The following is a 24,763-nucleotide window of genomic DNA, read 5'->3' as shown; positions in this document are numbered from 1 at the left end:
TGCCCAGCCCTTTGCTTGGCTTTGTGAGATTGTAAGAGGAGACAGTTCCTGCCTTGGGAATAGGCTTAATCGGGTTGGAAAAACAAGAGCAACAGACTTTTAATAACCACATGAGATATGTATGAACAAGTTTTGAGTTGAACCTACTCGCCTTTGTTAAAGCAATACAATTATTTCAAAATTGTAGGCACTTAGTAAATACTGGTTAATCGACTCGTTTCTGTTTTGTCCTCTAGGCTGTGAACATTTCAAAGATGGAGACTTGTTTGAGACGGAGTCTTGCTCTGTCACCCAGGATGGAGTGCAGTGGTGTAATCATAGCTCACTGTAACCTTGAAGTCCTGGGCTCAAGCGATGCTCTTCCTCAGCCTCTCAAGTAGCTAGGACTGTAGGCATGCACCACCATGGGTGGCTAATTTTTAAAAATTTCTGGTAGTAAAGGAGTCTTGCTGTGTTTCCCAGTCTGGCCTTGAACTCCTGGCCTCAAGCCATCCTCCCTTCCTTGGCTTCCCAAAGTGCTGGGAATACAAGCAAGATGGAGACTTTTCTGTTCACATTTAGCACAGGACCTGACATGAATAGATTCTTAAAGAATAAATGAAAATAATTGTATCAAAATGTAGGACATGATGAATGCTGTGAATAAGCAGGTAGTTGATTTGGTTTAACTACAGCCAATGTCCAGATTGGTTTAACTACAGACAAGAGTTGGAAAGGTGGACAGTAGTGGCCCTTCTTGTTTTTGGTATCTTGAGAACATCATTCTGTGAATTTTCCTAGCTCACATTTTAGCTGACCAAAGAGCAAAATACATAGCGCACTTTTATTGATCCATTCATAAGAGTGAGAGCTCAGCATCTATTTTTGTATTTTTATTTTTTTACATTATTATTTATTTGTATTTTTTTAGAGAAGGAGTCTCGCTTTGTTGCCCAGGCTGGTCTTGAACTCCTGGGCTCAAGCAATCCTCCCACTTCAGCCTCCCAAAGTGCTTGGATTACAGTGCTGGGAGCCACCGCACCTGGCTTGAGCATCTATTTTTTAAATCTTTAGATATGGGAGAGATGTTTAGGGTGGTCTATGATAAGTCAGTAACAAAGATGAATTGAAAATGTACGGACTTAGATGACCAGAATGGGTAAAATTCAACTCTGTGTTGAATTTTTAACCTTTTGAGTCTACCTCTAAATACTTTTGTTTAAAAAGTGCTACCTTGGCTGGGTGTGGCCGGGCATGGTGGCTCACGCCTGTAATCCCAGCACTTTGGGAGGCTGAGGAGGGGGGATCATTTGAGGTGTGGAGTTTGAGACCAGCCTGGCCAACATGGTGGAACCCCGTCACTACTAAAAACACAAAAGTTAGCCGGACGGTAGAGGTTTGTGCTTGTAATCCCAGCTACTCAGGAGGCTGAGGCAGGAGAATCGCTTGAGCCTGGGAGGCAGAGATTGCTGAAATCGTGCCATTGCACTCCAGCCTAGGCGACAGAGTGACACTCTGTCTCAAAACAAAAACAAAAACAAAAAACCACAAAGTGCTAGCTATAACTAGCTCTAAAAAGCAGAGCTTATTTTGTTTCTCATTCCTTCATAGAGCACAGTTTGATCCAGATGGTTCATGCTGTAGATTCTGCCATTGTAGCATTCAGCAAGACTTAATATACAACATGTACTTAGATTTGTTTCTTTCTTTATGTTTTTTTATATTTCTATGTTTCTATATTTTAATGTTTTTTAATATGCATAGGGTTTTTGGTTTTCTGGACTTTTTTTGTCCCGCCTTATTTTTGGCATGCCAGTGGAATAGCAGACTAACTCCTATAGTTTTTGTTAATTTTTTTTTTTTTTGAGATGGGGTCTTGCTCTGTTGCCCAGGCTGGAGTGCAGTGGTGAGATGTCAGCTCACTGCAGTCTCTGCCTCCTGGGTTCAAGAGATTCTCCTGCCTTAGCCTCCTCAGTAGCTGGGACTACAGATGTGCGCCACCACGCCAGCTAGTTTTTGTTATTTTTAGCAACAAGAGCAACTGGAAGTTGACTTTGAAGTACCTACTGAATGTGCTAATATCTTGCTAAACACTGTGAGGGCAGTAATGGAGAAGGCAGCTCTATCTTCAAAGAACTTAAAATTGTTAGGGATTTAGGAACAATCCATGTGAAAATTATTAGAAGAGAATAGTAGATGAGTTTTTTTCATCTGCTATCTTGAGCTATTTTTCCTAATGGGAGAGTATCATTCCTCAAGGAGATTATGGGTAAAAAAATAAACATTGAGAACCATTGCAGTAAATGACAAAAGTAGCTGACTGAGTTGTAAACTGTTTTGGAATTTAGTGTAGTATTTTCAAAACTTTGGATTGTAACTCAGTAAAAAACAAAACATTTTACAGACATACGTGTATATATGTGGATACACATAAAATGATACAAAAGTTTATGAAATAATGTCTTTGAAAGCATCCATTTGCGCTCTAGTCTTTCTTTTATTCCAGATTCTTTCCCTATCCCTCCCTGCCTCCCTTCCTTCCTCCCTTTCTCCCTCCCTCCCTTCCCTCCCTGCCTGCTTCCTTCCTTCTTTTCTCCCTCCCTTCCTTCCCTCCTCCCTCCTCTCCCCCTCCCCCCTCCCTCCTTTCCTCCCTCCCTCCTTTCTTCCTTCCTTCCTTCCTTCCTTCCTTCCTTCCTTCCTTCCTTCCTATTCCATTCACAGCCTGCTATATTATTTTACAACTCTGTGTGGATACCATGCTGTGCACTGGGATTGCAGTGATGAGTAGGCAGACATGGTTCCAGCTTCCAAAGATCCTACAATCAATTGAGAAAGATAGACAAATAAAGAAGTAATATGATAAAATATGATAAATACTCTGATAGGTAAAGTATAGGCAGTAGAGGCCATTCATTCAGTTATTCATAAAGCATTTATTCAGCACCTCTTTGTGCTAGGAACTGTTGTAGGCATTAGAGATTCTGCAGTGAACAAAGCTAAATTACATTTCTCATTGAGTTGACATCTTGGTGTGGGTGGGAGTGGTAAGTGTATATAAGAAATCAGAAGTAAACATAATAATCAATTTCAGATACTGATTAATGAGATGATAGTAAAACAGGATCATGTGATAAAGATGAATGAGAAAATAACCTTGGATTAGGTAGCCAGGAAAGGCTTCTCTGAGAAGCCAACATTTGAGCTGAACCCTAAATAGTATTAAGAGCTAGTAATGTGAGATCTGTGGCCTGAACATTCTCCGCAGAGGGAATTAGAAAGTTTGTATCTTGTGGAAAAGGCATGCATCCTTGGTCTTACAGGATTAGGGAAGTCTTCCTGAAGAGAGAAGAATGAAAGCCAGTTTATAGCCAAGAGGAAATCACCCTAGTATGCTAGAGGATTTTTTATTTTATTTTTTATTTTTTGAGACGGAGTCTCGCTCTGTCGCCCAGGCTGGAGTGCAGTGGTGTGATCTCGGCTTACTGCAACCTCTGCTTCCCGGGTTCAGGCAATTCTCCTGCCTCAGCCTTCCAAGTAGCTGGGATTACAGGCGCCTGCCAGCATACCCAGCTAATTTTTTTTTTTTTTGTATTTTTAGTAGAGATGGGGTTTCACCATGTTGGCTAGACTGGTCTCGAACTCCTGACCTCAGGTGATCCGCCTGCTTCGGCCTCCCAAAGTGCTAGGAATACAGGCATGAGCCACCATGCCCGGCTGGCTAGAGGATTTTCAAAGAGGAAGAGGTCAGTGTGAGTTAAAAGTGGTTGAGACAGGTTTTATGGACGTGTGAGATTTGGAGGATGAGTAGGAGTTAGATGTATGGAAAGGTGGAAGGGGAACCTTTAGGCAGAGTAAGGTATAAGCAATGATGTGGATATGGGAATGGGAAACCCTCTTGGGACTTATATTTCACAGGGAACAGTTGAAGAGATCTGGGGCCAAACTAAGAAAGGCTTTGCTTGAGAGAAGAGGATAATGTAGGCAGTGAGAAACAGGGATTAGTGATGTGATAAAATCAACATCTGGCTTGAAAAACTAACCAAGTGGAATGACAGAATAGAGAACCGTGTGTCATTGGACCTTTAGATCTTTAGTCCGCCTCCTATTCTCAAGTGTGAGTTAAGATTAGTTACCAATGCACTTTTTTTTTTGTCAGTTTCCTGATTGACTTCAGAACTTTTGGCAGTTGTAGAATTTTCTTTTTGCTAAGTTGCTTTCCCCCCACACTGCATGTATAATTGCAGAACGCTAATGTTGCTTTGTGGTTACCTGCTTGCTTAGTTATCCAATTGCTAGAGCACTGAGGTTTCAGTCCCAGTGCCAGCCAGTTAATTTATTCCGTTCCAGAGTTAAATGCTGCAGATGTGAGCCTGATCAGAAAATTATCACAATGGTGATCAGAAAGAGAGGGGCTAACATATCAGTGTAGAAGAAAAAGCAACTTGTTCTAGTGATAATGGGTTAATAGTGATTGTCTTACTGTTCATTTATTCTTCATCAAATGTTTGAGAACTTGCCTTGTTCTAGGCACTAAATTTAAGAATACAGATGTGAATGAGAGGGCCAAATGTAAACATATTTAACATGTTTCTTATTGGTTACTTCAGGTTGAGTATCCCTTATCCAAAGTGCTTGGGCCCAGAAGTGTTTTTTAGTATTTGGATTTGTTTCAGATTTTGGAATATTCGCATTATACTTACTGGTTGGGCATCCCTAATCAGAAAATCCAAAATCTGAAATGGTCCAAGGAGCATTTTCTTTGAACATTGTGTTGGCATTGAAAAAGTTTTGGATTTTGGAGTGTTTTGGATTTTGGAATTTTGGATTAAGGATAGTCAGCCTGTAGTTACAATGGATTGTAGGTGCACAAAGGAGACAAAAACTAAATCAGTGTGAGACACTAACATTTATTGAGTGCCTATTGTGTATCACATACTGTGATTTTTTTTCCCCATAGGAGCAGCTTTATTTTATAATGAGGTATAGTTGTAACTATGCCAAAGTTGTTACAACAAAAGCACTTTTTACCTTATCTAGTTTTATTGTCATAGCAAACTGATGAGGCAAGTAAAATAGATATAATAATTAACCCCTTTCTACAAATGAAGATCTATGAAATGACTGATGGTGTTTTGTGGCTTGTCTAAGGTTAAGGCTATTTGGTGGTTGGATATATTCACTCTTCCTGGTAAGAATAAATAAAGGTCGGATGAGCTACTATTTGCGGTTAAACTAAGAGTAGTAAGACTTTTTTGTCTAGAAGGACAAAGATAAATCTAAGTCCAAAATCATGAAAAATATTAGGTAAAATATATAGTATGTCAGATGGGGTAAGTGCTATGGAGAAAAAGCACAGAAGGGGAAGGGGGATAAGAAGAGCAAGGTTCCTATTTGGGCCATTGCAATTTAAAATGGAATCATCAGGGAAAGCCTCATTGAGAAGGTGATGACATTGAGCAAAAGACCTAAAGGAGATATATAGCAAGAAGGCCAGGTTGTCAAGGTAGAATAGGAAGGAAGGTGGGAGAGTTGGAGGTGAAATTGGGAAGTGGGTGCACAGGACAGGTTGTATAGGATTCTGTGGATTTTTTTTTTTTTTTTTGAGATGGAGTTTCACTTTTCTTGTCCAGGCTGGAATGCAATGGCATGATCTCAGCTCACTGCAACCTCCGCCTCCTGGGTTCAAGCAATTCTCCTGCCTTAGCCTCCCGAATAGCTGGGATTATAGGCCCCCGCCGCCATGCCCAGCTAATTTTTTGTATTTTTGGTAGAGATGGCATTTCACCATATTGGTCAGGCTGATGTCAAACTCCTGACCTCAGGTGATCCACCTCCCTTGGCCTCCCAAAGTGCTGGGATTGCAGGCGTGAGCCACCAGGCCCGGCCTGTGGATTGTTTTAACAATTTTGACTTTCATTCTGGAGATCATAAGCCACTATTAGGAGTTTTGAAGGAGGTAATGATAAGATTCTGAGTTTAACTTTTAAAGGGTAATTTTGGCTGCCATGTGGGATAGGGGGAAAAATTTAAGAAGTTATCTGTAAATGTCTGTCTGTATAGAATTCATACTCTTTGAAGGTGACATCAGAGAAGACAATCTCTTCATGAATCTTTTGAGGGGGCCGGAATCTTTTCTGTGAAATAGCATTTCATGTTGGTCAATTTACATGTTAATTACATTTGATTCTTTGACACTGTAGTCTTAATAATTGCTAACATGAATTTAATAGTTGCTAATGTGATTTGATTCTTTAGATGGCCGCCAAGAGCGAGTCATGTTTGACAAAATTACATCTCGAATCCAGAAGCTTTGTTATGGACTCAATATGGATTTTGTTGATCCTGTAAGTAAATATGGTTTTTATGTTGGGTTCCTTGTTCCATTTGTCTCTTATCCCTGGACCTTCACTCACCTGATATACTTTGGTATTCTGGCTATGCCCTTCGATATAAAATTTGGATTCATTGCTTAAAACATTTTTTTTTCCTTAGTTTTGGTTCTGTCCTGTGAGTTCTCACTTTTCAGAGAACCATGAATGTGAGTAAAGAGGAAAATTTGATATTAACATTTAATATCAGCTATTTCCTTGAGTAAATTGTTTTATTCATTAGTGGAAAAGCCTAGGCCAGGCACGGCGGCTCACACCTGTAATCCCAGCACTTTGGGAGGCTGAGGTGGGCGGATCACCTGAGGTCAGGAGTTCAAGACCAGCCTGGCCAACATAGTGAAACCCCGTCTCTACTAAAAATGCAAAAATTAGCCGGGCCTGGTGGCGGGCGCCTGTAATCCCAGCTACTTGGGAGGCTGAGGCAGGAGAATCACTTGAACCTGGGAGGCAGAGGTTGCAGTGAGCCGAGATCGTGCCATCGCACTCCAGCCTGGGCGACAGAGCGAGACTCCCTCTCAAAAAAAAAAAGGAAAGCCTAGAGTAAAGCTTGTTTTGGAATTGTGGTTATTTAGGTAGGGACTGGTTTAAAATTTGTTTTTTGTTGTTTATGTAAAAAGATTTAGGTAATATAAAGTAGATTTCATGGAAAATATTTAAGTCAAGAACAAACTGTTCATAAACGAGTTGCTCTGCTTTTCTCCTTATCCTTTATAACTCCTATGTTCTAGACTCTCATCATCAGTTATCTGGACTGTTTTCTGTGGTCTCTGCAGTGTCCTGGACTTCCTCTAATCTTACCCTCTTCAAACTCGTCTTCCACCTGACTTCTAAAATGATCTTCCTTAAATGAGAATCTCTAAGAACTCTTTTTTTTCAAATCCACCCATATTTCCATCTCCTTATTTAGGTATCTTATCTGTACTGCTGTAAAACCTGTGCTCATCTCATAGCTTTAATCATATAGTATGGAAATAAATTATAGATCTTTGTCCTCCCCTAGAATTGAGGATGGGCTGTGTATCTTATTCTTGTGATATCCTCAGTGCTTGACGTGTATCTAATTAGCCACTTGACCAAAGTAAGTTTGGTCAAGAGAAAATGATTTTATGTATCTTGAAAATATGTTTATTGTAAATTCTCTTTTATATCGAGGACTTAGGCAATAATTAGAATAGTAGAATGTTAGAGTTGGAAGGAACCTAAGAGTCCATCCCATTTCATCTTTGGTTTATAGATAAGAAAGTTCCAAAGAGAGAGGGGAGTGACTTAAGTTAGTGGGAGTGTAGGGAGAAGCACCTAGGTCTCTTGACTCCTATATGTTCTATTGCCTCATGCAGTAGTACATTTTAGAGCACAGGAGTGTTGCAGCATCCTCAAACTTCCTAGGGTAGATTCTGTTGAAAAACTGCTGGTGCACATCTGTAATACCAGCACTTAGGGAGACTGAGGTAGGCGGATTGCTTGGGCTCAGGAGTTTGAGACCAGCCTGGGCAACATGGTGAAACTGCCCAGGTGCAGTGGCGCAATCTTGGCCCACTGCAGCCTCCACCCCTGGGGTTCAAATGATTCTTGTGCCTCAGCTGGGATTACAGGCATGTGACACCATGCTATTTTTTTTTTTTTTTTTTGTATTTTTAGTAGAGACAGGGTTTTGCCATGTTGGCCAGGCTGGTCTTGAACTCCTGACCTCAAGTAATCTGCCTGCCTTGGCCTCCCAAAGTGCTGGGATTACAGGTGTGAGCCACACTGTGCCTGCCCTCAACCCTGTTTCTACAAAAAAAAAAAAAAAAAAAAAAAAATTAGTTGGGTGTGGTGGCGCATACCAGTAGTCCCAGCTACCTGGTAGTGGGAGGATCGCTTGAGCCCTGGAGGTTGAGGTTGCTGTGAGCTGAGGTTGTGCCACTGTAACTCCAGCACAGGCCACAGAAAAAAAGAAAAACTGTATGCTGTTAGATCTGGCACAGTTAGCACACAGATGGTATTTCATTCTGAGTTCTAATTGTTTGCCATATTGCTCTAGAAACTTCACTGCTCTTATGCTGAACACACCTTATCTGCTGGATCTGGGAAGAAAGTGTTCAGGAGCAACTTGGGCTTAGCTATATTATAATTAGAATAGATTGCAGACTGTTAAAATAGTTACACGTATGTGTCTTTTTGAGGGGGGTACGCATTGTTCAGCTGGGAAATACATTTATTTTCTGTTGGATTAAGCGGTTTCTTAAAGATTCAATAAACAGACCACTCACAACTTAGAATTTGTTTTTCTTAAAAATATATGCTAATACCTTGTGCATTACCTGTCTTAAAAACTGGAACTTATAATGTGGCCTTGAAAACAGTGAAATGCAGTGAGGTTTAATGGGATTGGGGCCAGAAGACTTGTATAATAATATAACCTTGGGCAAGTCCCAGTAACCTGAGCCTCAGATTCTTCATGTAAAATAGGTATAGTAATAATCATCTCACAAAGTGATTGTGAAATGTCAGAGATTATCAAAGTTGATAATTACTTATCAACTTTGGTTGAGAATCATTTGAACCTCGGGGGTGGAGGTTGCACTTTGTAATTTGTGAAGTGCTAAAGAAATTTGTCATAAATTATCATGACTCAGCCCGAAACCTGATTTATACTTTTGTCTCCTTTAATTGGCCTGATTAAAGTTTGATTCATTTGCTTTTCTGTACTTATCCTTATACGGAATTTGGGAAAAGTAAGTATGGAGCTGGAGCCCTGATCACTTAGGGAGGATCTGAATGAAAAATGGGGAAACCCTCATATAGAATCAGTCTGTTGGGAGAATTTGAATGAAAAATAGGGAAATATAGAATCATTAGTATGTTTTCAGCTATTTCCCTGTGAGACTAATCGATTTAAAGGCTATACTTAGATTTTTTTTAATGACACCTTCATTTTATATGTAGTATACATTTTCTGATAGTTCTGCTGGGTTATGCATTCTCATTACTAAGTTTCCCACTGCCCACCATTCTGAAAGATAAATTTTCAGAGAAGTAAGTTGTCTTGTTCTTTGTTTGAGACAGGGTCTCACTGTGTTGCCCAGGCTGGAATGCAGTGCCATGATCATAGGTAGCTCAGTGCAGTCTTGACTTCCTCAGCACAAGCAATCCTCCCACCTCAGCTTACCCTGTAGCTGCAACCACAGGCACTTACCACCATGACTGGCTATTTTTTTTATTTTTAGTAGGGATGGGGTCTCATTTTATTGCTCGGGTTTGTCCCAAACTCCTGGGCTCAAGCGAGCCTCCTCCCTTGGCCTCCCAAAGTGTTGGGATTATAGGTGTGAGCCACTGTGCCCAACCTGTCGTTTTTTTTGAGACGGAGTCTCGCTCTGTCGCCCAGGCTGGAGTGCAGTGGCACAATCTCGGCTCACTGCAAGCTCCGCCTCCCGGGTTCACACCATTCTCCTGCCTCAGCCTCTCCGAGTAGCTGGGACTACAGATGCCCGCCACCGCGCCCGGCTAATATTTTGTATTTTTAGTAGAGACGGGGTTTCACTGTGGTCTCGACCTCCTGACCTCGTGATCCGCCCGCCTCGGCCTCCCAAAGTGCCAACCTGTCGTTTTTATTGTGATGCGAATTTGATTGTGTTCTTTTTTCTTTCCTTTTTTTTTTTTTTTGAGACAGGGTCTCACTCTGTCACCCAGGCTGGAGTGCAGTGGCATAATCACAGCTCATTGCAGCCTCAGCTTCCTGAGTAGCTGGGATCACAGGTGTGTACCACCACACCCAGCTAATTTTTTTATTATTTGTGGAGATGGGGGGTGGGGCGGTGGGTGGGGGGGCGGTCTTCCTAGCTTGCCCAGGCTGGTCTCGAACTCCTGGACTCAAGCCATTCTCCCACATTGGCTTCCCAAAGTGCTGTGTTTCTGGGTGTGAGCCACAATGTCTGGCTTTTTTTTTTTTTTTTTTAATAGGGTCATGAACTGCTAAGCTTAAGTGATCCCCTCACCTCAGCCGCTGAGTAGCTAGGACTATAGGCATGTACTACCACACCTGGCCATGATGGTTTTCTTAATTACTCATTTAAGGAAGCTATTGTTTCTTGGGGAAGCTCAAGTAATTCTTGGTTTTATTTTTATAGGCTCAGATCACCATGAAAGTAATCCAAGGCTTGTACAGTGGGGTCACCACAGTGGAACTAGATACTTTGGCTGCTGAAACAGCTGCAACCTTGACTACTAAGCACCCTGACTATGCTATCCTGGCAGCCAGGATTGCTGTCTCTAACTTGCACAAAGAAACAAAGAAAGTGTTCAGTGGTAAGTCTGGGGTGAAAAGTAAAAATTTAATACTCTCAGAAAAGTAATAACGGTACTAGAAATAAATCTTGACTGTTTAAAGAAGCAAATATGGCTAGATGGGGTGGCTTACACCTCGAATCCCAGCAATTTGGGAGGCCAAGGCAGGCAAATCGCTTGAGTCCAGGAGTTTGAAACCAGCCTGGGCAATGTGGTGAAACCCCATCTCTACGTTTTAAGAAAAATCTAAAATTATAAAATAGACCGGGTGCAGTGGCTCACGCCTGTAATCCCAGTGCTTTGGGAGGCCGAGACAGGTGGATTGCTGAGGTCAGAAGTTTGAGACCAGCCTGGCCAACATGGTGAAACCCTGTCTCTACTAAAAATACAAAAAATTAGCTGGGCGTGGTGGTGGGGGCCTGTAATCCCAGCTAGTCGGGAGGCTGAGGCAAGAGAATTGCTTGAACCCGGGAGGCGGAGGTTGCAGTGAACTGAGACTGTGCCACTGCACTCCTGCCTGGGCAACAGAGTGAGACTCCGTCTCATAAGTAAATAAATAAATAGCAAATATGTAAATTAGTGGGAAAGACCAGACTACAATTTCCTATTTCTCCATGCTGCCTATCTGCTGCATAAAAAGGTTAATGGATCTTTGTTTTTTAAGTTTTTTATTCTCTCTTTTTAAATTTTTTTTTTTTTTTTTTGTTTGAGATAAAGTTTTGCTCTTATCGCCTAGGCTGGAGTGCAATGGTGTGATTTTGGCTCACTGCAGCCTCCGCCTCCCGGGTTCAAGTGATTCTCCTGCCTCAGCCTCCCAAGTAGTTGGGACTACAGGCGCCCATCACCATGCCCAGCTAATTTTTTGTATTTTTAGTAGAGACGGTTTCACTGTGTTAGCCAGGATGGTCTCAATCTCTTGACCTCGTGATCCACCCACCTCGGCCTCCCAAAGTGCTGGGATTACAGGTGTGAGCCACTGCACCCGGCCCAGGAATCTATTTTAAACTACCAGAGCTTATAATCACTTTAACTCTAGAAGATTGTTTCCTTAAATGAGGCATTACATATTTCTTCAACATATATGTATTTATTGAGCACTTTATATGCTAGGCATTGAGTTGGGTTGAGATAACAAAAAGGGTTGAGAACCACTGTTTTCAACTATTACCTAAAGATTGAATTAGCTGTTAAGTGGTCTTGATATCTTTTCATTTTTTGTTATATTTTTTAGATGTGATGGAAGACCTCTATAACTACATAAATCCACATAATGGCAAACACTCTCCCATGGTGGCCAAGTCAACATTGGATATTGTTCTGGCCAATAAAGATGTATGTATAACACTTTTCTGGTGGAAATTTTTTGAGAGTCTTTTTTAATAATGCACACATTTTAGAAAATTTAAACACTACAAAAGATACAGGTAAATACTAATTCTGTTTCCTGCCCTGATTCCTGATTTTCCTCTCTAGAAACAACTTTATCATTTTAAAATGTATTTTTCCAGAGCTATTTTGTATGTACATGTGTGTGCATACATGTGTATGTGTGTACCTACATATTTTTCTTTTAGGGGTACTGTACTGTGCATACTGTTTTCATTGATACTTTTTTCACTTATAAGTATATCTTGTTTGTTTTATATCAGCCTTTATGAATTTACCCGTTTTTTATAACAGTTGTATAATGTTCCATTTTGTAGATATATTGTCATTGTATGTATGTGTAAGAATTCCTTTAGTGATCATTATTTGTTTTTTGTCTTTTCACTGCAGTGAATATTCTTGTATGGTAGGTGTTTTGCTCATAGATGAATATATCTGTAAGATAAATCCCTTCAGTAGAATTGCTGAGCCCATGTGTATGTGAATTCAAAATTTTCATAGGCATTGCCAAACTGACTGCCAAAAAGTTTGCTCAGGTAAAATTTTACAAGCTCATGCTCAGCAACTTAAAAATTATCCACTTGTGTTTGAACCTGTTTCTTAACTAGATGCCAGAGGACAGAAGGGAAAAGATGTAGCCTAGCCAGCCCTTTTACACACAGGATTTATTTACCATGTATATCTGGACAGATTAGAGACCAGTTTTAACTTTAGGTAATACAATGATTAGGCCGGGTGCAGTGGCTCATGCCTGTAATCCCAGCACTTTGGGAGGCCGAGACAGGCGGATCACGAGGTCAGGAGATCCAGACCATCCTGGCTAACACGGTGAAACCCCGTCTCTACTAAAAATACAAAAAATTAGCCGGGCGTGGTGGCTGGCGCCTGTAGTCCCAGCTACTCGGGAGGCTGAGGCAAGAGAATGGCGTGAACCCAGGAGGCGGAGCTTGCAGTGAGCCGAGATTGGGCCACTGCACTCCAGCCTGGGCAACAGAGCAAGACTCAGTCTCAAAAAGAAAAAAAAAAAAAAAAAAAAAGAATGATTAATTGACTGTCTCTCTAAACATGTATCTGATGTTAAAGAGACTAGGAGAAAACTGAGTTGTTTGTGTGTTGTTAATTTGTGTAATCTTGAAGACAAGTTGAAGACAAAAACACAGCAGCAGCAACAGCAAAACCTGTGTCTAAAAATATACCTATTGATAGTCAAGTATTTCAGTTCTCTAATATTCATACTGGGCCCATACCTGCCCAGTATGAAGGCAACAAAGATGACCTTAAAATTTTTTTTTTTTTTTTTTTTTTTTTTTTTTTTTTTTTTGAGACAGAGTCTCGCTGTCGCCCAGGCTGGAGTGCAGTGGGCAATCTCGGCTCACTGCAGGCTCCGCCCCCCGGGGTTCACGCCATTCTCCTGCCTCAGCCTCCCGAGTAGCTGGGACTACAGGCACCCGCCATCTCGCCCGGGTAATTTTTTGTATTTTTAGTAGAGACGGGGTTTCACTGTGTTAGCCAGGATGGTCTCGATCTCCTGACCTTGTGATCCGCCCGCCTCGGCCTCCCAAAGTGCTGGGATTACAGGCGTGAGCCACCACGCCCGGCCTGACCTTAAAATTTTAAGAGAAAAGGAAAGCAAGCTTTCGTATAGGTTTTTCTAGTCCTTAGATATGGATCATTATGTAGAAACACTGTTAGTATTTTGAAAACCTGGCTCCTTTTTTTTCTATCCAAAATTATTATTTGTACGTTATTGCTTTTATTTTCCTCTGAATGGCTTTGTAGCCTACAAAAACTCTGTAATAATGACCAGTTATGCTATAAAATCTTACTGTTACAATAGTTCTTTGTTGGAAACTTGTTAAAGGACCATAGATTTTGAAGAGCCTCAGAATTAACGTAAGCCTGCTTCCTGTCATTGTTTATTATATATCCTGTTTTTTTTTTTTTTTTTTTTTTGAGACGGAGTCTCGCTCTGTCGCCCAGGCTGGAGTGCAGTGGCGCAATCTCGGCTCACTGCAAGCTCCGCCTCCCAGGTTCACGCCATTCTCCTGCCTCAGCCTCTCTGAATAGCTGGGACTACAGGCGGCGGCCACCACGCCCGGCTAATTTTTTTTGTATTTTTTAGTAGAGACGGGGTTTCACCGTGGTCTGGATCTCCTGACCTCGTGATCCGCCCGCCTCGGCCTCCCAAAGTGCTGGGATTACAGGCGTGAGCCACCGCGCCCAGCCTTATATATACTGTTATATGCAGTTTGAGGTAGGCTAGCTTTTAAAATAAATATATATATATATTAGTAAATATGTGGTACCAATACTTTTGGATTAATAGCCAATCTAAAAACATGTTTAAGGATGATAATATAGTCCCAATTATGCTCATGTTTTTTTCCCCTTTCAAAACGTACTATAAACATAATAGTAAAAGCTTGGAAAATCACATTTAATCTCACAACATATATTTATGTATTATCTTCTAGTGTTTTCATATACATGTTTTTAAACCTAATTAGGATACTTAATTTATATGTATTGTTTCTTTTTTTTAGAATGTTAGATGGACTTCTATTCTACCGTAATAATACTTAGTGTTATTTCATTGTATCCTGTGTTGATTTTAGTTCTGGAGTCAGGGCTGAGAGATAACAGATTTTGTGAAAATAAGTAATTATTTTAATTTAATTATGGGTTCTTTTTCACCCCTATCAGCGCCTGAATTCTGCTATTATCTATGACCGAGATTTCTCTTACAATTACTTTGGCTTTAAGGTAAATAATGGGTTTCAAGTATGTGGGGATTTGTACTTAAATCATGAAATACAGGATTTTGTTTATGTTTTAGTGACAGTTATCACGGCCATAAGTTGTTTGGAGTTGAGGTGGATGTGGGGAATTAGTGGGGTTAAGGTAACGGCGGTTTGAATTAAGGCAAAGGTAGCTTATCTATTTGCAATTTTTGAATTTTCCACATATTATTCTGGATGACCTGAGGAGTTATGCAGATAAATTACCATAAGTATTTCATAACATTCTAAGTATTTTTGCGTTGATAGGCAGTATAGTATAGTGTAGTGACTGAGAAGATGAATGTCAGTGTCCACCTGAATTCCAGTCTCTGCTCTATTTCTTATCAGCAAGTTATTTAATCTCTCTGTGCTTGTTTCCTCCTTTTTAGAATGGGAAGAATATAAAATTACAACAACAAATTTAATTAAAAAAAAATTTTTTTTTTGAGACTGTGTCTCACTGTGTCGACCAGGCTGGAGTACAGTGGCGCGATCTTGGCTCACTGCAACTTCCGTCTCCTGAGTATAAGCAGTTCTCCTGCCTCAGCCTCCTGAGTGACTGGGACTACAGGCTTGCACCACCATGCCCAGCTAATGTTTGTATTTTTAGTAGAGACGGAGTTTCGCCATGTTGGCCAGTCTGGTCTTGAACTCCTGACCTCAGGTGATCCACCCACCTTGGCCTCCCAAAGTCCTGGGATTACAAGCATGAGCCACTGCGGCCAGTTTAGTTAAAATTTCAATTTAAAGTGCCTATAACAGGCTGGGTGTGGTGGCTTATGCCTGTAATCCCAGCACTTTAGGAGGCTGAGGTGGGCTGATCACCCGAGGTCAGGAGTTCGAGACCAGCCTGGGCCACGCGGCGAAATGCCTCTCTACTAAAAAATACAAAAATTAGCTGGGCATGGTGGTGCATGCCTGTAATTCCAGCTACTTGGGGGGCTGAGGCAGGAGAACTGCTTATACTCAGGAGACGGAGGTTGCAGTGAGCCAAGATTGTGGTACTGCACTCCAGCCTGGGTGACAGAGTGAGACTCTGTCTCAAAAAAAAAAAAAAGGTGCCTATAACAGACTAGGCACTGCTCTAAACAACATATACACTCATTTAATCCCCTGAGGAATCCCTGATGTATATGTTGCTCATTTAATCCCCATGAGGAGTCTTCAGGGGATTAAATGAGTGTAATGAGTGTATATGTTGCTTAGATCAGTGCCTAGTCTGTTACAGGCACTTTTTAAGTGTTAGCTGTTGTGAAGTTGATGATGATGATGATGAATGCTACAACTTCTGCTGTTAATGTGTATAGAGCTGGCTTTTTCCGGACATTTTCATGCAGTCTCTGCCGAAACAAGTGCCAGTGAGGAGGCTGAGATGGGAGGATTCCTTGAGCTTAGGAGTTCGAGACCAGCCTGGGCAACACAGGGAGACCATGTCTCTACAAAACGTTTTCAAAAGTTTTTTTTTTTTTAAAAAGTGCCAATGATAATCCTGGCTAACATGGCGAAACCCCGTCTCTATTAAAAATAGAAAAAAAAAATTAGCTGGGCGTGGTGGCCGGCACCTGTAGTCACAGCTACTCGGGAGCCTGAGGCAGGAGAATGGCGTGAACCCGGGAGGCAGAGTTTGCAGTGAGCCGAGATCGCGCCACTGCACTCCAGCCTGGGCGACAGAGTGAGACTTCGTCTCAAAAAAAAAAAAAAAAGTGCCAATGATAATGTTCCAGATGAAGCTAGGAAGAGTAAATGTGCTATTCTTTTCATTTGAAATTTTATAGAAACAGCGAAGATTTAAAGAGATTGCCTTATTGTGGATGATAAATCCACTGCGTCTTTAAAAACGGTGCTCTGAAAATTTTTTGTTGTTTCTCTCTTTCTAGACGCTAGAGCGGTCTTATTTGTTGAAGATCAATGGAAAAGGTGAGAAATGAACATGTTTGTGTGTTACATTTTCCACTCATTATATTGAATGTATAGCTTTGAGCTATAAGTCTTAATATTCCTACTTAGACTCTAGATAACATTTTGGACATTAGGTTTAGTTTGTGGATAATTGTCCTGTTTATTAGTAAAAAGTTTTTCTAGTTTCCTTTTGGTATCCTTTTCTAAAATTCAAATACGTATCTCAAGCTACTTTTTCTGACGTCTCATCGTGTGAAAACTCCTCTTTTGTCTATAGTGGCTGAAAGACCACAACATATGTTGATGAGAGTATCTGTTGGGATCCACAAAGAAGACATTGATGCAGCAATCGAAACATATAATCTTCTTTCTGAGAGGTGGTTTACTCATGCTTCGCCCACTCTCTTCAATGCTGGTACCAACCGCCCACAACTTTCTAGGTAGGTGTTTTGAGTACACCCACAACTTTCTAGGTGTGTGTTTTGAGTAGGGAAATAAACCTTGACCTGAAGAAACTGGGCAGTTCATCACATAAAAGATAATTTAATGAACTTTTAATAGCTGCCTGCTCTGATTAAATGAGATTTAGATTCTGGAAAGATCTCTGACTGTAATGTGGTAAATGAATTGGAGGAAAGGCAAATGCTTATAACAAAAATGTTCTAAAATTGATTGGATTGTGGTGATGGTTACACAACTCTGTGAGTATATTAAAAGCCATTGAGTAGTACACTTTAAATGGGGAAGTATATTATTTGTGAATTATATTTCTTTTTTTTTTTTTTTTTTGAGACAAAGTCTCACTCTATCACCCAGGCTGGAGTGCAGTGTCGCGACCTCGGCTCACTGCAACCTGTGCCTCCTGGGTACAAGCAGTTCTCCTGCCTCAGCCTCCCGAGTAGCTGGGATTACAGGTGCCTGCCACCACACCCAGCTAATTTTTGTATTTTTAGTAGAGATGGGGTTTCACCATGTTGGTCAGTTTGGTCTTGAACTCCTGACCTCAGGTGATCCACCCGCCTTGGCCTCCCAAAGTGCTGGGTTTATAGGCATGAGCCACCACGCCTGGTGTGAATTATATTTCAATAAGGTTGTTTTAAAAAGAAAGTAAGTGCCAAGAACTAGTTAGGGGACTCTTATAGCAGTTTATATAAGAAATTGTGGTAGTCTAGATTAGGGAGGTGAAAGTAGAAATTGACAGAAGCAGATAGATCAAAAGATATTTAGGGCCAGGCATGGTGGCTCACATCTGTAATTCCAACACTTTGGAAGGCTGAGGTGGGAAGATCACTTGAGGTCAGAAGTTCAAGGCTGCCGTGAGCCATGATTATGCCACTGCACTCTAGCCTGGGCAACAGAGTGATACCTTGATAAGATAAAAATATATATAAAAGATATTTAGGCAGTCAAATTGACAGAATATGGGTCAAGAATGGTTCTTGCATTTATGGATACAGTAAGTAACAGGATTAATGATGATGCCGTTTGTTGAGAAAAGGAACACTAACAGTCTGGTAATACATTAAAAAAAATAATATGCCATTATCAAGTTGGTTTGTTTCAGGAATTCAAGAACATGGTAACATCAAAAAATACATTAATGTAATTCATTGCATTAACATTTTATGCAGTTTAATGCTCTTTTATAATAAACACTTTAGCAAAATTGATATAGAAAATAACTTCCTAATTTGGCAAAAGATATCCAATAAAAACCTAGATGTATCATCTCTTTTTTCAGCATGGTAGTGGAGGCCTGAGCCAGCATTGTAAAATAAGAAAAAGAAAAGATTGGAAATCAGGGAACAAAACTGTAATGATTTGAAGAAATGATTTTTACATAGGAAACTCAAGAGCATCTGCAGACACATTATTAGAAATAAAAGATTTCAGCAAAATATCTGGATATAAGTTCAGTATACATCAATCAGTTACGTTTCTGTACTTTAGCTGTTAGAAAATTAAGTCTTAACCTACAGCCATGCATTACGTAACGATGGGGATATATTCTGAGAAATGTGTTGTAAGGTGATTTCCTTGTGCAAACATTATACAGTGTAATTATGTAAGCCTAGATAGTATAGCCTACTACACACATAGGATATATGGCATGGCCTGTTGCTGCTCATAGGCTACAAACCTGTGTAGCATGTTACTGTACTGAATACTGTAGGCCTTTGTATTACCATGGTAAGTATTTGTGTATCCAAACATATCACAGTAAAAGTACCCTATAAAAGATAAAAAATGGGCCAGGCGCGGTGGCTCACGCCTGTAATCCTAGCATGTTGAGAGGCTGAGGCGGGCGGATTGCCTGAGCTCAGGAGTTTGAAACCAGCCTGGGCAACATGGTGAAACCCTGTCTCTACTAAAAATATAGATATAAAAAAATTAGCCAGGCATAGCAGTGTGCACCTGTAGTCCCAGCGACTTAGGCTGAGGCAGGAGAATTGCTTGAACCCTGGAGGCAGAGGTTGCAGTGAGCCAAGATCATGCCACTGCACTCCAGCCTGGGCAACAGAGCCAGACTCCGTCTCCAAAAGAAAAGATAAAAAAAAAAAAGATAAAAAATGATACATCTGTATAGGACAGTTATCATGAATAGAGCTTGTAGGACTGAAAATTGCTTTGGGTGAGTTAGTGAGTGAGTGGTGAATGAATGTGAAGGCCTGGCTGGGCGCAGTGGTCCACGCCTGTAATCTCAGCACTTTGGGAGGCCGAGGCAGGTGGATCACGAGGTCAGGAGTTCAAGACCAACAGGGCCACGTGGTGAAACCCTGTTTCTACTAAAAATACAAAAATTAGCTGGGTATGGTGGCAGGCGCCTGTAATCCACTACTTGGGAGGCTGAGGCAGGAGAATTGCTTGAACCTGGAAGGCGGAGGTTGCAGTGAACCAACATCGCACCACTACACTCCAGCCTGGGCAACAGGAGCGAAACTCTATCTTAAAAAAAAAAAAAGGCTGCGTGCAGTGGCTCACGCCTGTAATCCCAGCACTTTGGGAGGCTGAGGTGGGTGGATCACAAGGTCAGGAGATTGAGACCATCCTGGCTAACACGGTGAAACCCTGTCTCTACTAAAAATACGAAAAAAAAAAAAAATATGAAGGCCTAGACTGTACAAACATTATGCACATAATTTATTTTAAAAATATTTTCTTCAATAATAAATTAACGTTAGATTACTGGATGACCACTGTCGTATGTATAGTCCATCGTTGACTTTTTTGTTTGTTTTTAAGACAGAGTCTCACTCTGTTGCCCATGCTGGAGTGCAGTGGCATGATCTTGGCTCACTGCAGCCTGCACCTCCCAGATCTAAGTGATTCTCCTGCCTCAGCCTTACAAATAGTTGGGATTACAGGCGTGCGCCACCACACCCAGCTAATTTTTGTATTTTTAATACAGACGGGCTTTCACCATGTTTGCCAGGCAGATCTCAAACTCCTGACCTCGAGTTATCCGTCTTCCTTGGCCTCCCAAAGTGCTGGGATTACAGGCATGAGCTACCATGCCCGGTTTTTTAAGTTTTTTAGAAATTTCTCTAAAACATGATTAAAGGACATTAAATAATAAATAAATGGAATAGATTCAATTTTATAAAAATGTCAGTTTTTTCCAAGTTAAAATATAGATTCAAAGTAATTCTAGTCAAAATCTCAACATACTGATTCTAAAATTCATGTGAAAGAGCAAAAGACTGCCCAAAAATGTCAGGTCCAAATTCCTGGAACCTGTAAACGTTACCTGATAAGGAAAGTGGTCTTTGTAGGTATGATAAGGATTTTGACATGGAGAGATTATCTTGAATTATGTGAGTGGGCCCTTAATCCAATCAAAAGTATCCTTGTAAGAGAGAGGCTGAGGGAGATGATGACTCACAGTAGGGGAAAAAGTGATGTAAAGATGGAGAGAGAAATTGGAGTCATGTGGCCACAAAGGAGAGCAATTAGCCACTAAAAGCTGGACAAAGCAAGGAACAGATTCTCCCTCAAAACTTCTGGAGGGAGCACTCCAAAAAAAAAAAAAAAAAAGTGAGTTGCAGCCATTGTGACTCTTAATACCTCCACTTACCTTTTTTTTCTGAGATGGAGTTTCACTCTCGTCACCCAGGCTGGAGTGCAGTGGCACGATTTTGGCTTACTGCAACCTCTGCCTCCCGGGTTCAAGCAATTCACCTGCCTCAGCCTCCTGAGTAGCTTGGATTATAGCATGCGCCCCCACACCCAGCTAATTTTTGTATTTTTAGTAGAGATGGGGTTTCTCCATGTTGGCCAGGCTGGTCTCAAACTCCTGACCTCAGGTGATCCACACGCCTCAGCCTCCCAAAGTGCTGGGATTACAGGTGTGAGCCACTGTGCCTGGCCCTACTTCCACTTATATCTCGATAGGAGAATATATAATATGACCTCAGAGCAAAACACCATAGAGCAAAACATTGGAAAAATTGACTACATTACAATTAGAAACTTCTGTGAACCAAAAACAAGTCAAATAACAACTTTTACACTTTGAGAGGCCAAGGCGGGTGGATTACCTGAGAGGTCAGGAGTTCGAGACCAGCCTGGCCAACATGGCGAAACTCTGTCTTTACTAAAAATACAACTATTAGCCAGGCGTGATGGCATATGCCTGTAATCCGAGCTACTCAGGAGGCTGAGGCATGAGAATCATTTGAACCTGGAAGACGGAGCTTGCACTGAGCCAAGATCATGCCACTGTACTGCAGCCTGGGCAAAAGAGTGAGACTCCATCTCAAAAACAACAACAACAACAACAACAACAACAACAACCATCTCAAAAACAACAACAACAACAACAACAACAACAACAACCACCCAAAAAAACAAGTTTCAGACTGGGAGAAGATATTTGCAACATGTTAACTATTGAGAGATTATAAAAAAAACAAGGCCAGGTGCAGTGGCTCCTGCCTGTAATTCCAACACTCTGGAAGGCCAAAGCAAAGGCTGGCTTGAGGGCAGGAATTTGAAACCAGCCTGGGTAACATAGTGAGAGCCTGTCTCTACAAAAGTAGAAAATTAGCCAGGCGTGGTGGTGCACACCTGTAGTTCTAGCTACTTGAAAGGCTGAGGCGGGAGGATCGCTCGAGCCCAGGAGGTCAAAGCTTCTGTGAGCTATGATCATGCCACTGCACTCCTGCCTGGGTAACAGAGTTAGACCCTGTCTCAAAAAAAAAAAAAAAAGAAAAACAGAAAGCCAAATAGAAACATGGGCAAGGGCTATAAACAAATAATGCATGGAAGAAAAAACTTGATTGGCTAATAAACATCTGAGATGTTAAACTGTGCAATAGGAAAATGAAAATTATATATATATATATATATATATTTGATAAAAATGAAAAGGCTGACAATTCCAAGCATTGACAAGAATGTGGAGCACAAGGAAATCTCATACATTGCTAGAAATAGATTCGTCCATCCACTTTGGAGAATCTTTAGTTAAGTGAAACGTGTGTATATCTTTTGACCCAGCAGTTCCTCTCCTAGGTTCATATTGTACAGAAATGCTTAGAGATAAACACAAGGTGATGTGTTCAAGAATTTTTATAGCAGCATTGTTTGGAATTGCAAATGAATTGGAAATAATCCAGATGTTCATCAACAGGCACATGGGACAAATGTATTGATATATTTATACAATAGAATACCTTATAGCAATGAAAATAAAGTTTGTTTACATGTATCAAAAGGATTAATTCTGTAAAACAATATTGAATTAGAACAAGTTGCAGAATGATAAACAGATATGCAACCAGAAAAATTCTAAGTGTATAACATGTAAAAATGTCATAATGGAAATGCTTGAAAATGTTAGAGGATTGCAATGAGGGTATATTTGTGGTGTCTCATTTTTTGAGGTAGGTGGCAAGTACAGAGTATTTGTTACATCATTCTCTATATTTTTCTGAATGTCTGAATATTTATATAAACACCTAGTCAATAGATAGAATCCATTTGCATGATTGAATATTCAAGGCAGTGAAGAGATTATTGATAGAGTAAGGTTCCTGAGGTGGGGAGCAGGTTGAGATCCAAAGTGGAGGTAAAGGGGTTGTCTTTAAAAAGACTGTAAAGGAGCTATAATTTTGGTAGACATATCAAAGAATTGGTTGACAATTGGATAGATTATTTTCATAAATGTTTGTTTTTCTTGCCTTACTAACAACCTGAAAAGGCGGTGATGTATGTTTATGAATATGCATGAGAAAATGTGAAAATGGCATGTTTGCAGTCTGGTGAAAATGTAAGCTAATATTTTAGACTTATTATAAGACTTCCTGCTAGGCTTATTTACTTACTATCTAGAGGAGGCAGCAAGATGATTTTAAAATAATATTTAATATGTTTTATTGTGTCATGTACAGTAAAGTGGGTTTTCTTCTTTGAAAAACACTTAGGAACTTTCTAAACTTCAATTCTTCTTCTTTTTTTTTTTTTTTTGCCTTAGTGTCTTCGTGTTGAGTAATCATTTTTGTGACTCTTCTTCATTTCCTTGCTCTAAGTTGAGACATTTTTTTCCCCTGTAGCTGTTTTCTTCTGAGTATGAAAGATGACAGCATTGAAGGCATTTATGACACTCTAAAGCAATGTGCATTGATTTCTAAGTCTGCTGGAGGAATTGGTGTTGCTGTGAGTTGTATTCGGGCTACTGGCAGCTACATTGCTGGGGTAGGTTTCTTCCATTTGACTTTTAAAGGGGGATTCAAGTCTAAAAGCAACCAGATTTATGGTTGAGAGGGCATATGCTATTTTTTGGGAGTCCTGGGTCTCTGTTAAATTACTAAATGGCCATGTGACTTGGAGTGAGTCATTTTACTTCTGGCTTCATTTTCATCTATGTTATTAGACATTTAGATTTGACTAGATAGTCTCTAGAATCCTTTTTAGCTCAGGTTTTAGAATTCTGGCTTATTTTAGCAGTAATAAGAGCAGTTATCATTTATTGATTGCTTACTGTATGTTAAGTTTGTTATAAATGTTTTACATGAAGTACTCATTTGACCCTTACTACAGCCCTATGAGGTAGCTATGATTATAGACTCATAATCATGAGTGGGAATTTTATTCCTTAAAATAACCTTGTGAATAAAGGTACCATTGTCTAATTTTACAAGTGAGGAAATTGAGACTTAGAAAGTTGTTACTTTCTGAGATCAATCACTTAATATGTGGTAGAGCCAGGATTCAAGATTTATGCATTGACACGTTATGATGTAAACTTCAGCCCTTTGTTAGTTTACTATTCATTGGGAGTCAAGATAATAGTTTTGAGCTAGACCTGGATTTAAATCCTAGCTCCACTACTTAACTAGTAATGTGGCCTAGAGTTAGTTATTTTATGTCTGAGTTTGTTTCCTTTTCTGTAAGGTGAAGAAAATATCTAACCCTGTAGAATAAAGTTCCAGAAGGAAATTATTCCATTATGTTGTGTTTTGGAGGTGCTGTGATATATACAGCACTTGACACAGTGGTAGAGTGAGCTGTTGCTCACTTATCTTTCTAGACTGTTTAAAGGCTTGTGTTGGGATCAGAAGGGTTAAAGAATTTGATGAAGTTATCTTCTAGTCATAGGAGTCTCTATTTTCTTAACATCATTCTAGAGTCCACTTATTGCTGAGAATCTCCTTTTACCTTATGTATTGCCCTGATATAGCTATTGCATGTAATTCTTATTGTAAATTGCCTTGATTTCTTTTGGGAAAAAGGCATTGTAGTAGTGTTTATATTCTTTTTTACTCTACCCAAAGTGTATCTTTATATAATGACCTTTAGAAGATGTAGAGTTTAAACTTAGCTACCTTGATTTTGGATCCTTTTGGCTTGTAATTGTTACATCTCATTATAAATTAGAAATGCCATGAGGTAACTTAGTACATAATTGTAATTTATTCAACATTTTGTTGATTTTATTTGGGCATTTTTCCAAAGCGGAAGTAGAGATGGAGAGCAGGTAAAACTTCATAGGTTGCTACCTAGAAATTAGGCATCTTTTTTGATAAAAGAATGGGGCCATTTTGTTCTTTTCTTTGCTGAGTGCCC

The 24,763-nt window shown here is 40.2% G+C and overlaps 1 protein-coding gene across 3 annotated transcripts in view; it reads left to right on the top strand.

Annotated features, from left to right (window-relative positions):
* RRM1 (ribonucleotide reductase catalytic subunit M1) overlaps nucleotides 1-24,763 on the top strand; it is a 44,480-nt gene that overhangs the window by 2,057 nt on the left and 17,660 nt on the right. Inside the window, exons 2-8 of one of the 3 annotated variants that reach the window (XM_055282739.2) lie at nucleotides 6,235-6,323; nucleotides 10,475-10,652; nucleotides 11,863-11,963; nucleotides 14,721-14,780; nucleotides 16,675-16,714; nucleotides 16,974-17,136; nucleotides 23,251-23,392. In XM_055282739.2, coding sequence (XP_055138714.1) covers nucleotides 6,235-6,323; nucleotides 10,475-10,652; nucleotides 11,863-11,963; nucleotides 14,721-14,780; nucleotides 16,675-16,714; nucleotides 16,974-17,136; nucleotides 23,251-23,392 — 773 coding nt within the window. Of the gene's footprint in view, nucleotides 1-6,234; nucleotides 6,324-10,474; nucleotides 10,653-11,862; nucleotides 11,964-14,720; nucleotides 14,781-16,672; nucleotides 16,715-16,973; nucleotides 17,137-17,160; nucleotides 17,170-23,250; nucleotides 23,393-24,763 lie in introns of those variants that run through there. The other 2 variants (XM_055282741.2, XM_055282742.1) reach the window with 2 other exon arrangements.

This window comes from Symphalangus syndactylus, chromosome 6 (assembly GCF_028878055.3).
Source record: "Symphalangus syndactylus isolate Jambi chromosome 6, NHGRI_mSymSyn1-v2.1_pri, whole genome shotgun sequence".
NCBI lineage: Eukaryota > Metazoa > Chordata > Mammalia > Primates > Hylobatidae > Symphalangus > Symphalangus syndactylus.
Note: the sequence above shows the minus strand (reverse complement) of the source record. Positions and strands in the feature narration are given on the sequence as shown.